Source organism: Pan troglodytes, chromosome 18 (assembly GCF_028858775.2).
Source record: "Pan troglodytes isolate AG18354 chromosome 18, NHGRI_mPanTro3-v2.0_pri, whole genome shotgun sequence".
NCBI lineage: Eukaryota > Metazoa > Chordata > Mammalia > Primates > Hominidae > Pan > Pan troglodytes.
Window position 1 is genome coordinate 65,184,944 of NC_072416.2, and position 14,553 is coordinate 65,199,496.

Below are 14,553 nucleotides of genomic sequence, written 5' to 3' on the forward strand. Positions count from 1 at the left end.
AGTCAGAGCTTAAAGATTCTTCCCAAAGAATAAACTTTTGGCAAATCAGAAGGTCTTTTATTCCTCCACTTAGCTGGTTTGTCCCTTTTGAGTGATAATGGCTCTTGTCTGGGTTGGAGGGCTCTGTCAGGTGTTTGTGTAGAATTAGGGAGTCAAGTAATGCATGCTTCACTCTACTTGTTGATAGAGCAGTTTTACAGGTTCAGTGTCTCTGGTTAGGGGTTACCATTGAGAGTACTTTTGTAGTTTTTTTTTTAAGACAGTGTCTCACTCTGTCACCCAGGCTGGAATTCAGTGGTGTGATCTTAGCTCACTGCAGTCTCTGCCTCCTGGGCTCAAGTGATCCTCCCACCTTAGCCTCCCAAGTAGCTAGGACTGCAGGAGTGTGCCACCACGCCTGGCTAATTTTTATATTATATTTTGTAGAGCCAGGGTTTCACCATGTTGCCCAGGCTGGTCTTGAATGCCTGAGCTCAAGCAGTTCACCCCGCTTGGCCTCCCAAAGTGCTGGGATCATAGGCAAGAGCCACCACACCCGGCCAAGAAGTACCTCTAAACATAAATCCTTGCATCTTACCATAGTTGTGTGATGATCTGATTAAGGTCTTCTCCAGCACACATAAGCTCCAGTGATGGAGCTTATGGAGAAAAAACAGCACTGCCTTTTTTTTTTTTTTTTTTTTTTTTGAGACTGTCTCAGTCTGTCACCCAGGCTAGAGTGCAGTGGTGTGATCTTGGCTCACTGCAACCTCTGCCTCCTGGGCTCAAGTGATCCTCCCACCTCACCCTTCCAAGTAGCTGGGACTACAGACACCCACCACCATGCCCAGCTAATTTTTGTATGTTTTTGTAGAGACGGAGTATCACCATGTTGCCCAGGCTGGTGTCAAACTCTGAGCTCAAACAACCCATCCGCCTTGGCCTCCCAAAGTGCTGGGATTATAGGCGTGAGCCACCACGTCTGGCCAGAAACTGCACTGCTTTTGTTCACTTTTGTTTCTTCAACATCTAGCACAATGTCCTAGCCCATGGTAGGCAATAAAGTAGTGAATGAATAAGTGAATGAAGTATCCAGAGCTTCATGTCACATGTGGGGGATTGAATAAGTCCCTGGCATTATTTTGAATAGTGATCTCTTGTACAGTCTTAAGCCCTGGTGACCTGATGTTTCTGATTGCATGCAGTCTTGCCCCTTGCCAGACCTAATAATGTAGCATGCAGCCAGTAGCTTCTCTGGGGCCCCCAGAGAGGGTCTCTGGTCCTAACCATAACCTGACAACCTCTCTGTCTTGTTTTTTGCAGGTTGTGGACCTGGCCTATTAGCAGATGCCAAGATGCGGGTATTTGAACGTTCAGTGTATTTTGGTGATTCCTGCCAAGATGTTCTTAGCATGCTTGGCTCTCCACACAAAGTCTTCTATAAATCAGAAGACAAGGTAGGGGAATTATGTTGCAGTCTCCTTCTTTTTTTTAATCAACACTAATTTAATATTGAGTATAAACTGTTTGCTATTTTCCCATAGAACTTGTTCTAAGTAAAGCTAATGGTAAAGTAAATTGAAAACTGTTTTCTAACCCCTGTAGTCCAATTACCCTGACTCTGTCCCTCTCCATAGTGCCTACCTTTCCTTAGAGACCAAGACAGTCCCTAGTCAACGACAGCTGGCCCCCTCTCCTCCTAGATTGGTCAGCACCAGCAGCTGAGACTCCCCACACTCTTGCTTGTTCCGCAGCTTAATGTTACACATGGAACACAATTTGTAGACTTTCAGTTAATCCGGAACTATATTAGAGGGATGGATTTTAATTTATGGTTATTTTTTCCCTACAGATGAAAATTCATTCTCCTTCCCCTCATAAACAAGTTCCATCGAAGTGTAATGACTACTTTTTTAACTACTTCACTCTTGGAGTGGTAAGTTGTGATTCCTCAGAGAAGCCCTTCATTTCTATTGGGGTGGGCAGTGCATCTTTGCAGATCTGTGTGTCCACATGCAGCTGGAACCATGCCTGGACATTGGGGAACCTAGCCCCAGCTGTCTTTGCCCAGGGTTGTTTTGCATAGGCTCTGGTACTCCAAAGTAGACCTTGCCTGCAACCAGGATTGCTCAGGAACACTAGGTTCCCTGGTACCTGTTGACTTCTTTTCTGAGGGAAACATGTTCCACAGATGGAGGCCTTGGAAATCATTCAGATTAAGCTGTTTGGAGAACTGCCCTTTTGTAAAGCATAGGACCCTCTTCTTGAGTCACAAAATGGAGACTGAAAAGGATTGGAGACAGTGGGGTGTGCTTGTATATTTTTAGAGGACCACCCCAGAGGCATTGCTGTATCCCTGTGCTGTGGACCCAGGGAGCTGGATATAGCTGGTAGCTGGCCAGTGCGGACAGTCCAGCTGGTGGGTGAGTTGCATACATGAGAAATTATTGTATAAACAGTGTTTCAGCAGGAAACATCTCAAGAGGGCAGGGCTGGCCTGGACCATGGGTCTTGTAACCTTTGAGCCTTCTACGGTCTGAGGTCCTGAGGTAGCAAACAGTAGATTTCACAGAGGGAGTGAGGAGAGACTGAGTCTGCCTAAGTGGGAAAGACCAAACACAGGAGCCAAGAGTAGTAGGGGAGCTGCTGTCGGGTCATGAACTCCTGAGAGTAGGATGGCGGCAGGAGGGAACAGTGCTGTTGCAGCTGGACCTCTGGTTCAAGGGCCAGTAATGATAGTATCTCAAGAAACTTAGGGTGTCGCTTTTCCAGCTGGAAACTACTTTGGCCGGTGGCGCCTTTGCCCCAATTTTTGCTTGCTCCCGCTGGGCTCATTCAGCTCACTCAGCCTGGCAGGCTGCACTTAGCTCATGCTACCATCCTGGATCCCATGCCTGCCAAGGGCAAGCCAGGCATGGAGTGGCAAGGGATGTGTGAGCGAGTGAATGTGGCATCTGGCCACTGTGCCCAGCCAGGCATGCTGACTGCTGTGGTGGGGCAGGCAGCTCCAGGCGCCAGCATAGGCACCAGCTCCATGTAAGGGTGAGGCTAGATCACGTGTACCGCAAGCGGCTTCCATTGCGGGCACCCATGTCTGGACAAGGAGAATGCGGTGGCACCCGGAAGCTTGGAGACACCAAGAACCACACAGAGCCCCAAACAGGGTGTCACAGCTCTGGCTCGGGGAGCTCCTAGGTCTGGGCTTCCTGAAGGGCGGCAGCTCTTCTCTCCTTGTCACCCACAATGTGGAAAGCGGGGCAGGGCATTTCAGCCTTATTTGTGTTACACCTCTTTCAGTCCCACCATTCGGTGGGTCCCGAGTTCTTGTCCTGCGGCCAGGAAGAATGAGGTATGCAGAGAGCTGGAGGGTGAGCAAAAAGGAGAAGAGCTTTATTGGGCAACAGAACAGTTCAGAGGAGACCCATGGTGGGTAGCTCTTTCTGCAGGCAGGTCATCCTGACGAGTATCCAGCTCTCAGCAGAGAGAAGACCCATAGTGGGTAGCTTCTTTCTGTAGGCAGGTCATCCTGAGGAGTCAAGGAGTCCTGAAGTGGGTAGCTCCTTCCCACAGTTGGTAGTATTGACATCTGTCCAAGTCTGGCTGAATCCAGGGTTTTTATGGGCTCAGAAGGGAGGAAGTGCATGCTGATTGGTCCATGAGCAGGCCCGGAAAAAGCACCATAAATTCTCACTCCACCCACAGACTACCCAGAGCTGGCAGCCCGGCCCCCAGGCCTCAGGCCATCCCAGGCTTGAAGGTGGGGTTTCACCTCGGACCCAGCCCTTTCTGCCCAGGAGCCCTTCTGCTTCCTACCACCATCAGCGTGCCATCCATGGTGCCCATGCTGTTCATGCCGAGGCGGCAGGGGGCTAGTGTGTCAGTGCTGCCCTGAGTGCGTGCACTCCCAACCAGGTCATGACAGCGCCTGGGCTCAGCCACAACTTTGCCCCTCCCCAGAGCAGGCACCGGGAGTGGGGAGAGGCTAGGTAGTGGGAGCAGGCACTTTCAAGCCTGCCGGGGCAAGGGGCCTTCTGGGCCCCTGAGAGTGCAGGGATGCCAGGGTCTGGAGCTGCAGCTGGGAGGCTGCAGCTACACCCAGGAGCATGGGCTCCTGCCCTGCCAACTTAGTAAAGGCCAGGGCTCTCACCTGTTCCCAGTTCCCATAGGCTCTGCATAGTTCTATGGGAAAACAGAGGTCGCGGCCACACTTCCTCTGCTCCAGTCGGCATCCTCGCAGCGGCCACTCCAGATGGGCCATTGCTGCCATCAATAGGTGACAGGGAAGATGGAGAGAATGGACTGGCCTCAGTAGGACTTAGTTGGCTGTGGGTACAGGGGTAGAGTCAGAGGTTACCCTGAGGTCACGGGCCCAAGCAGCTGGATGGATATGAAGCTGGGAAGGGTAGGGGATAGGAGGGAAGTGTTCACTGGGTGGCATCAAATCCAGGTCCAAGTCCTAGAGAGAGGTCAGGCTGGAACTTCAGTTCCTGGGGTTGCTGACTCCCACAGAGGGTGTAATGGAAACCAGGAGGGTCTGATGGATTGTGGAATTCAGAATAGTCAAGTGGCCTTGAGCCCCTCGAGAACCAGGTGACTTGGCCAGCATGGTGGCTCATGCCTGTAATCCCAGCACTTTGGGAGGCCAAGGTGGGTGGATCACCTGAGGTCAGGAGTTCGAGACCAACCTGACCAATATGGTGAAACCCCCATCTCCACTAAAATTACAAAAATTAGCCGGGCGTGGTGGTGTGCACCTGTATTCTCGTATTCTCAACTCAAGGAATCCTCCTGCCTTGGCCTCCCAAAGTCCTGAGTCTGCATCCTCAGATTCTCTTGGCTCTGCTGCTTACCATCTGGGCACCACGCTAGGTGACTTACTGCACCTCCTGGGGCCTTGGTTTCCTCATCTCTAAAGAGGAACCTGCCTTGAAAGTTTGTAAAGCACCTTTATTCAGTAAATCTTTATTGAGTACCTACTGTGTGCCAGGCACTACTCTAGGAGTTGGGGATACAGCAGTGAAGAACACAGACGGACAACCCTGCCCTCACGGAGCTTATATTCAGAGGGAAGAAAGCCACTTAGCAGGACAAAGAGCTAAAATGGATAGTACAGTGTGTTGAGAGGTAACACACATGACAGAAAAGATAAGGTATGGGGCCAGGCACGGTGGCTCACACCTGTAATGCCAGCACTTTGGGAGGCCGAGGTGGGCGGATCACCTGAGGTCAGGAGTTTGAGACCAGGCTGGCCAACATGGTGAAATCCCGTCTCTAAAAATAAAAATAAATTAAAAAAAAAAAGCCAGGCGTGGTGGTGGGCGCCTGTAATCCCAGCTACTCGGGAGGCTGAGGCAGGAGAATTGCTTGAACCCAGGAGACAGAGGTTACAGTGAGCTGACACAGTGCCACTGCACTCCAGCCTCCGTGACAGAGTGAGACTCCATCTCAAAAAAGAAGAAAGAAAATGTCTAAAAGCTGCTTGGTCTGTCCCCTGGACTGTTGTCTGGAAGAAAGGTGATGCCTGCAGGCATTCTTGCTGTGGAGTGCAGTGGATGTCCCAAGTTGGACATGCCTTTGGAAAGGCCTCTGCCCTGCCTCAGTAACATTCCCTCCTTGAGTACCCTTGTTTTCTATCCCAGGACATCCTCTTTGATGCGAATACACACAAAGTGAAGAAGTTTGTTCTACACACCAATTACCCTGGGCATTATAATTTCAACATGTGAGTACACCTGTCTGTACCTCCCCTCTGTGAAGTGAGTTTTGGGCTGAAAACCCCAGGAAAGAGCTTTTGGCTTTGGGTGTTCACTAATTTATCTACACCTGAATTCTTGCTGTTTCATGGGAAGTGAATTTCCTGAGTGCTTGCTGTGTTCCTGGCACAGGGTCCAATGCCTTACATCTCTCTGTTTGAACCCATTTTACAAATAGGGAAATAAGTTCAGAAAGCTTGATGTCTTATCCAAGGTAATAGGCTCTCCAGAACCCAGGGCCAAGATCTTTTCTGTTCGACTTCCGTGCCTAAATCTGGCCTCCCCCAGTGAACACTGTCAGGCACTCAGAGCCAGGGCTTTGGGCAGGTGTGTTTGGTTCTGTTTCTCCTGGGGTGTGGGGTTGGAATATGGGAGTGGCCAGGCCTTCTAGGAGGCCCAGCCTTTACCCATCTGCCTTCTCTCTAGTTATCATCGCTGTGAGTTCAAGATCCCACTAGCCATAAAGAAAGGTGAGTAGTGAAAGCTCTCAGGGTAAGGGAGGGGTTTTAGAGTCTGTTTTCCACTATGAAAAGGGAGAAAGATCGAAGCAGTGGTTGGATGTGTGGAGCTTCTGCCCATGGCCTCAGTTCCTCTGGGGTGGGCTCATTGTTCTGGGGGCTGCAGTGTTCTTGGTCTGAGTCTCCTAGAGGCCCTTGAGGCCTTTTCCTATGACTGTGGGATTGCCGGCCTCTGGAGGGGAGAGTTTCTTATCTACAGATGATCATCCAGGGGGCCCCAGCCCATCCTTGTTGCCTGCCACCCACTGCCAATTGTTGTAGCTCACACCTGACTGACCTCCCTTCACCCCTCCATCCTCTTCCACCCTGGAACTCCAAAACAGCCTGTTAATCCTCCCCATGTACTCCAACCCCAGTGCAAAGGGACACCAGGTCTGGTTCCTACCTAGGGCTGGGGCCACAGGTAGGCTGGGCCAGCTACAAATCTGCCCCACTGTCTTCTCTTTTCAGAAAACGCAGATGGTCAGACAGAAACATGCACGACCTACAGCAAGGTGAGCACCTATCTTCCTACCTGGCACAGCCTGAGAATGAGGTGGACATGAGCCTGCAGGCAGTATGGGGCTGTGTCCTCTAGGCCAGCCATTGGTCACAGACATGTTCATGTCCCTACTAACCCCTGCTCCCCTCTATCCCTCTTGCAGTGGGACAACATCCAGGAGCTCCTGGGCCACCCTGTGGAGAAGCCTGTTGTCCTGCACAGGTGAGTGGGAGTTTGATGTCCCCGGCCACCCCACCTGACTCCTCAGAGCCCAGAAAGCCCAGGGAAGCCTGGCACAGTGGATGTTGCTTAAAAATTACAGAAGTTTCTGATATTGCCACAAGCATACTTCCTGCCCCACTCTGCACATTAGGACTGAGTCAACTGTTCTGTGTGTTCATCTTTGATAGAGAGAATGTCCCCAGGGGTAGCTCCCCTCTCCCAACCCTACCTCTAGGTATGGGGGCCTTCTCACCCTCAGTTATTCAATAAGGAAGGAGGGCTTGGCTGGCTGGCCTGGGCTCTTTTTCCCTTTGAGCTTTGAGCTGCTGCCTGCTGAAGTCCACAGCCCCGTTCCTGGTTGCCATGCTGCCTGAGATTCTCTCACTCGAGAGGGCCCTCTTGACTCCTCACCACCCTAGTCCAGTTCCACAGTAACTTTTTTGTCCTGTTGGGCTCTGTATGTATAATTCTGAGTTGAGTGAGACCATCCCTACCCCTAGGATCTTGCAGGCCTGTGTGGGAAACAGACAGACACTCACAGCCATGAGAGACTACTGGCCAGTATCCCATACCCCAGAAAACACTGGATCCCTTGCTTTAAGGCCGTGGCCTCTGTCTGCCTCTCTAATTCTGAATTCTCTGGCCTCAGGTCTTCCTCCCCAAACAACACCAACCCATTTGGTTCCACATTCTGCTTTGGTCTTCAGCGAATGATCTTTGAGGTAAGCTGTGGAAGCCCTAGAAATAAACTGCCTGGGGGGTTGCTGGTCATGGCAGGGCCAGGTGAATGATGGAGGGAAATTGGGGAGGCCATAGTGGGCAGATTCATCCTTCTTCAGCAACCGTGTCTGCTGCATACTGGGCCTCCCCACACTTAACAATGAAGGTTCAGAAATGATGTTGAGAAATCTGGGGTCACAGAGGCCGAAGCAGTGGTCTGTATCCAACAAGATGGGAGGTAACGGATCCCAAGTTTCTATCTGACAACATGATTATAGCAGGGAAGGGAACCACAGGGCAAGTGGGGCCCAGCAGAGGGTGTTGAGGGCCCTCCAGTGGCATGTGAACAAATGCATTGTAGGGGAGTGAGTGGCTCTGGAGGCCCTGCTGACTTGGGAGAACAGCAAGCTGCCCTTGTTTTCCCTGTGGATGCAGTATCTCCAGCAGACACTTAACAGTTCCAGAAGGACTAGACACGTGGCCATGGTAAAGGCTGTGTGTAACCACTGAGAAACAGGCAGATCTCAGGCAGAGGGGGGCCTTTAGCATGAACCAGGGGAGGTTGAGGAGTCGGGAAACCCAGCCGTTAGGTGCAGGTATGTCACACAACCTCCACCCCTCATGCACAGGATCTGCCTACATCCCTCTACCCCTCCCACTTGACCCACTGTCCTATTCTCACACCAGGTCATGCAGAACAACCACATTGCCTCGGTGACCCTGTATGGCCCCCCTAGGCCTGGTAGCCACCTGAGAACAGCGGAGCTCCCCTAGGGACACCACCACCCATGCCTCTCTGTCCCGTGGAACTGTGCATCACATCCTGCTCAGTGGGCCTCTGTACCACCCTGTGGGTTTTCTTGGACACCTGGCCAGTGCTGAAGGGCTGTTGTGATGTTCTGAGGTTGGGCTCAGGCTGGGTGCTCTGCCATGGGCTGAGTGGCCCAGATATTCTTCTGTCCATCTGTGGCCTGCTGGTGCCAGCAGGGGACACAGACTGCAAAGAGAAGCACAAAGTTTGAGCCTTGATTCCTGGACCCAGGAGCTCTCAACTAACAAGGAGGCAGGAGAGGTCAACCCTTGTCCCATGCACATTGGGAAGACTTGGGGCTCTTTCTGTGACTGAGGACACAGGCACCCAGGATAAGGACAAGGTCCTGCCTTTGGCTCCACATTGCCACATGACCCTTAAGGCAAGCAGGTAGCGTGTCCATAGTACTTGGTTGCGACATTTGCACTACATCCACTTTAGTTACTTGATGAGCTGGCTGTGGCCAGGGTGGCCCACCTGCCCTTCCCTGTTCCTTTCTTGCACGCGCTCCCTGCCTGGGCACACCAAACTGGTTGAAACACAGCTTTCTACCATCCAGGTACATGCCCAGGCCTGGTTCTCACCCCTGTTGGAGTCAGCTTTCAAGATTGCCTGTGCCCCTGCTCTGCCCCATCCTGGCTGGCAGGGCTGCATGTTTCCATCCTGTTTGCCTCTTTTATTTAATGCCAAAGTTTTAGCCAAAGACATCTTCCTACTTTTGTTGTGTTTCAGCATTCTGTTCTGCACTGTGGGCTGGCTCTCTGCCCCAACCCTGGGCACTGGCCCCTGGCTGGGCCATTTCATGGCTCAAAGCCTCTGGGGGCTCAAGGAAGGCTGGGCTGCTCAGTCCCTTCATGGGTCTTGCTAATGGAAAGTAGCATATATGTGCTTTAAAAATATTAATCCTTTTGAAAAGAATTGAGAAGAGAAATGTATAATTTTATCCCATTTTTAATATTTTGGTCTAGCAACTTGTGATACATAGATGACAATTTTGTGAGTTTTTCAAATGTGTGTACAGATTTTTGTAAATATGACTCTTTTGTAATTAACTCATGTACAGCCTCATCCTGTATAGTTTAATGATGAACGTGCAGGGGACCTGTCTCAGGCTCCTATATGGTTCCTGGGCCTTATAGCCAGGTTTGTGTGGCGCTCCCGACTTTTGTGACTGACTGGTGTCTTCCCATTTGGACTGTGGCCTGGCCAGAGCCCCTTGCATATCCCCACTGTCAGGGGCAGCCAGGACTGTTCCCATCCTCCTGGAATGGGGGAACCTTCCTTATCCCCTGCCCACATCCCCTCTCCAATAAAGCACCTGTGCCCTCAGCAATGGCCTGCCATGTGCTGTTGCTGGGATGTTTGTACTAAGGTAAGTGTGGGTATTGGTTTTTTGAGCAAGGGGGTGGTTGAAGCATATGGGGAAATTAATAGTGGTGGCATCTCAGGGGAAGACATTCCTTGGCTCCTCTGAGGGGATACAGCCTCCAGTGGGAGACTGGCATTGTTGTGTGAGTTCAGGAGGTGGGGAAAGATTAGGTAGGACCGTGCACTCATTTGTCCCTTATGTGTGGCTCCATCCCTGGTGCTCAGCCACACCTGGGCCCAGGAGAGGTTGTGGGAAGCATAATGTCTGTTTTCAGATGAGCTGTGGCAAAGTGCCTGCCAGGTTCATGAATTCAAGCTGTGGCGGCCGGAGCCCCTCCACCTCCCTGTGGGGCCTGGCCTTGAGAGCCTCTGCATGCGTCCGAGTCAGCCTAGGGGTTCCAAATCCAGCAGAGTGGTAGGATTCCCTAAGTCCCTGCCACCCCACCAGAACACACCTCTGTGCTACTAGGAGGACCAGATATATCCACTGCTCTGGGACCTGTTGGACAAGAGATGGTCATATACCACCCAGCCTTGGCTCGCTCAAAGGGTCACCATTACACGGGTTTCAACTGGTTCCAGCAGGGTGGACCGCCAGGAGCCAAGCTTAACCCCCATCCCCTGGGATCCTGTGGAGACAGGCACCTGGTGATCAGGGAAGAACCACATACACGGCAATAATCTGGGAAACCGGCTCCATCCTGGGTCTGAGTTAGGAGCTTGGGGCTGTAGTGGGGAGCTAGGAGTCCCATTGGAAGGGGCCTGCAGCGACAGGCTGTGGATGCGCACAGGCTGGCCCATGCGGCCCGTGCAGCAGGCGCCACATAAGCCAGATGTCAGCGGCCGAGAGCCCGTGCACTACAACCAGCTCACGGTAAAAGCAGGGGTCGAAGGTGCTCAAATGCGGCGCGGCTGAAGGCTGGGGGATGCCAAAGGTGCGGAAGGCAGGGTGAGGCTCGGGCGTGAGCCGCAGGCGCTGCAGACACATGCCCAGAAAGACGTCGTCGATGGGGAAGAGCTCGACCTGCGCACAGGCGCCAGCCAGGCGGTGCAGCGTGGCCCCGGAAAGCACAAAGCCACCGCCGCCCGCGTACGCCGGATAGGCGGGCAGGCCGTACACGGCCTCGGGGATGTAGTACTTGCTAGCCCGCGTGCGGATGGGCCGCGCCTGCACAATTACGTCACCAGCAAGCAGGTCTTGCGCCGGATCCCGCGGCGCCAGGAACTCCAGGAGATTTCCCACGTTCACGAACACATCTGCGTCGCCCTTAAAAACGAAGCGCACGTCGGGGCAGAAAGCTGAGGCCCAGGCTAGAAAGTGGATCTCCTTGAGCGTTAGGTTAAAAAAGGTGTCGTCGAAGGCCCAGAGCAGGATGTCCGCATACGCAAGGCTCTCGGCCCGCAGCAGGGCGCGCCAGTGGGTTCGCGCGCCCTCCCCAACTTCGTCGGCCCCGCCCGAGCCTGCGCCCCTGGGCACGCCCAGCAAGAACACGCGGCGCACCAGCGCCCCCTGCACGCGACCCTCCGCGCCCCACGTCTGGCGCACGGCTTGGCGCCGCTCGAAGTCCTCTGTCACCGACTTGACAGCAATAAGCAGGTCCGGGCGGCCACCGGGTGCGCCGTCGCCGCGGCACTTGTGCGGCTGGTTAATGAGCAGTGGAAACCGCCGCTGGTCCTTGGCGCGCAAATAGCGGGCGAAGTCAAAGGGTCCCGTAGGCGTGGGCGGCGCCGGTGTGTCCCCTTCGTAGGCCGGCGGGGCTGCACCCGCGTCGGGTAACTGGAACGCGCGGGGTCCGGGGGTGGGCCTCGGTGCCGCCCTCCCTCGCCCTCGCGGCGCGCTCGTCGTCGGGACCGAGCCGTCGCGCTGCGCATAGAGTAGGAGGCCCAGGGAGGCGCCAAGGAGCAGCGTGAGCAATGCGTCCCTGCGTAGGCGCAGCCTCCTCCTCATCTCCGCGCGGCCTGCGCCCTCCCTCCCCTGTAAGGGTCGCAGTCGGCAGCAGGGGGCAGCGAGCCCCGCCCTCCCCAGCTGAGGGGGCGGGAGGCCACGCCCCGGGGGGGGCTCCAGCGACCGACGGTTGAGCCCCTTGCGTTGTTCTCCTCCTCCCGGCCGTGTCGCACCGCCGGGACGGGCAGCCTGAAGGGACAAGAAGTTCACCCATGTAGCCAACTCCCCCGCGGCCTCAGCTCCGGCCCAGTACTGCGACCCAGGGCCGGGCAGGGAGACTGGGAGCCTCGGCCCCTCCCCCGCCCGCCTCCCTCGCGCTGAGGCCGAATCCCTTCCACCCTGCCATCCCCTCAATGTCGGGCCCTGGGGTCCCGACACTCACACTCGGCCCTCGGAAGTGGCGCAGCCCCGGACGCCCTGGCCTCCGGGGCTCAGCGCAGGGTCCCAGGGGCCGCCATGGACCGGGCCCGAGCCAAATGCAGCGTTGGCAGGAAGGGGGACCGGTGCCGTGCCACGTGACCCTCCAGCTGTGCGCGCCCAGACTTCTGGAGCTCAGCTCCGCCCCGGCGCCAGGAGCACTCCGGCCTCAGAGTGGGGACTAATCCCTGAGAGGGAGCCTCCTCACTGTCAGTCCCTCTGGGAAGGGCTGGTCTGGGTGCGCACACCCCAAATTCGCCTTTCTGGGGATTGGGAAGAAGCATCAACTCCCCTGGTTAGCTCCCCCAACTATCCACTCCCCACTCCCGCGTCTCGAGTGGGGCGGAGCCTGGGCTGCTAGGAGCCCCTGAGCAGGCCGGTTCCAAATGCGCATGAACCTGGCCACCATCCCGGGCGGGCCTCTCCTCAGCAGCCCTGATTCCATCAGGCAGGGTGCATACGCTGCCCCCGAGACACATGGCTGTCTTCTTACTCCTGGTTCTGCCATGCTCCCCACCCCCAATAAACACACGCACGGGACAAACAAGGCAGCCCACCCAATCCTCAGGGCAACTCTGCCAGCAGCTCTCATTCATGCCCAGATGGGGACACTGGGGGGCTCTTCCGGGAGTTAAGTGACTTGCCCAGGATCCAAAGGCCAGAAAGCTCTGCCCCCAGGTCTTCTGAAATTCAGTCCAGGATTATTTTATCTGTCCTTGCCCCGCTCATCCATCCACTGGGATACAGAACAGGGGGCCAACCCAGTCTGCTTTAATTTCACAGGCAAGCACTTCAGCCTGTCTCCCCGGGGGCTAATGGACCTGAGCCCAAGCCAGGTGCAGTTCTGAGTCCCCTGGTCCCCAGCATAGCCTACTGCAGGTAGAAATGATCAGGCCTGTGCAGCTGCAGGTCAGACAGGGCTGGCAAGGATGGGGACAGCTTGGGAAGACTCCTGGCGGAGGCCTTGGCTAAAGGATTGCTCTGGGATGCAGGTGGACGGAGGTGCTCTGCAATGGAGAGCTAAGTCCTTGCGCAGCTCAGCTGCCAGCTCTCTCTTTCTTGGTCCCAGCCCATGTGGTGGAGCCTGGAATAGACAGCCTCTACTGGTCTCTTAAGAACCCAGCCCCATCCTCTGTCCAAGGGCTATATCTGCTCCTGACGGCTTCTTCCCACCAATGTTCAATCTTAAAAAGCCAACTCTCTGGCTGGGTGTGGTGGCTTATGCCTGTAACCTCAACACTTTGGGAGGCTGAGGTGAGTGGATCACTTGAGGTCAGGAAGTCAAGACCAGCCTGGCCAACGTGGTGAAACCCCCATCTCTACTAAAAATACAAAAATTAGCTAGGCATGGTGGTGGGCACCTGTAATCCCAGCTACTTAGAGGGCTGAGGCAGGAGAATTGCTTGAACCTGGAAGGTGGAGGTTGCAGTGAGCCAAGAACACACCACTGCACTCCATCCTGGGCAACAGAGCGAGACTGTCTCAAAAAAAAAAAAAAAAAAAAAAGCCAGTCGTGGTGGCTTACTCCTGTAATCCCAACACTTTGGGAGGCCAAGGCAGGTGGATCACTTGAGGCCAGGAGTTTGAGACCAGCCTGGCCAACATGGAGAAACCCTGTCTCTATTAAAAATACAAAAATTAGCCAGGTATGGTGGCACGTGCCTGTAATCCCAGGTACTTGGGAGGCTGAGGCAGGAAAATCACTTGAACCCGGGAGACGAAGGCTGCAATGAGCCGAGATCGTGCCACTGCACTCCAACCTGGCAACAGAGTGAGACTCTGTCCAAAAAAAAAAAAAAAAAAAAAAAAAAGCCAACTCTCCACCCTGAGCCTTACTCTTTTTGGTCACAAAGTAATCAGGAGTCCTCTGCTCCAGCTTTCTCCGCGGCCTCACCTTCCATTCCCTCCTGTGATAAAGCTTCGGGCTGCCTCCACCATGACTCAGAAAGACCCCTGCCTGGTAAGCTCCTTTTAACTGAGTCCAACAGACACTCCTCGGTCTTGACTACCCGCTCCATTATAGCGGGTGGGTAATCCCCTGGTTTCCAAATCTCCTGGTTTTCCTCCTTCCTCTTTGACTGTTCCCATTCTGGTTGGTGTCCTTCAGGACATCCCCTGGGGCCACCCCACCCACTCCCACCTGTCTATTCATCAATCTTTAGATTGAACCCTCATCCTGAACTCAGAACTACAGACCCAACTACCCTCATACTCTCTCCCCGGATGCACTGCAGGAACATCATGCTCAACTTGTCCCAAACAGAGCAAGCATTTCATTTCCCCCCAGGGCCCCAACCCAGCAAGCAGTCCCACCCACCATCCAACTGGCAAAGGCAGAA

At 54.3% G+C, this 14,553-nt stretch overlaps 2 protein-coding genes across 6 annotated transcripts in view; one reads left to right on the top strand and one right to left on the bottom strand.

Annotated features, from left to right (window-relative positions):
* Positions 1-9,855, top strand: part of PHAF1 (phagosome assembly factor 1) — a 39,425-nt gene extending 29,570 nt beyond the window's left edge. For 4 of the 5 annotated variants that reach the window (XM_016930005.4, XM_063797244.1, XM_016930006.4 and 1 more), the window contains 8 exons: positions 1,303-1,436; positions 1,832-1,915; positions 5,619-5,701; positions 6,159-6,202; positions 6,701-6,744; positions 6,895-6,953; positions 7,603-7,675; positions 8,361-9,855. In XM_016930005.4, coding sequence (XP_016785494.1) covers positions 1,303-1,436; positions 1,832-1,915; positions 5,619-5,701; positions 6,159-6,202; positions 6,701-6,744; positions 6,895-6,953; positions 7,603-7,675; positions 8,361-8,447 — 608 coding nt within the window. In that variant the 3' untranslated portion in view covers positions 8,448-9,855. The remainder of the gene's footprint in view (positions 1-1,302; positions 1,437-1,831; positions 1,916-5,618; positions 5,702-6,158; positions 6,203-6,700; positions 6,745-6,894; positions 6,954-7,602; positions 7,676-8,360) is intronic. The other variant, XM_054669404.2, reaches the window with a different exon arrangement.
* Positions 9,420-13,298, bottom strand: B3GNT9 (UDP-GlcNAc:betaGal beta-1,3-N-acetylglucosaminyltransferase 9). Its single transcript, XM_016930008.3, has 2 exons — positions 12,180-13,298; positions 9,420-11,986 (listed from the first exon to the last, which is right to left on the bottom strand). Exon 2 carries the CDS (start codon positions 11,798-11,800, stop codon positions 10,592-10,594), a length of 1,209 nt encoding a protein of 402 aa, XP_016785497.1. The 5' UTR covers positions 11,801-11,986; positions 12,180-13,298; the 3' UTR covers positions 9,420-10,591.
* Between the last annotated feature and the right edge of the window lie 1,255 nt (positions 13,299-14,553).

Coding starts and splice junctions, on each gene's coding strand:
- B3GNT9 (XM_016930008.3), bottom strand. CDS start 11,800: ATGAGGAGGAGGCTGCGCCTACGCAGGGACGCATTGCTCACGCTGCTC.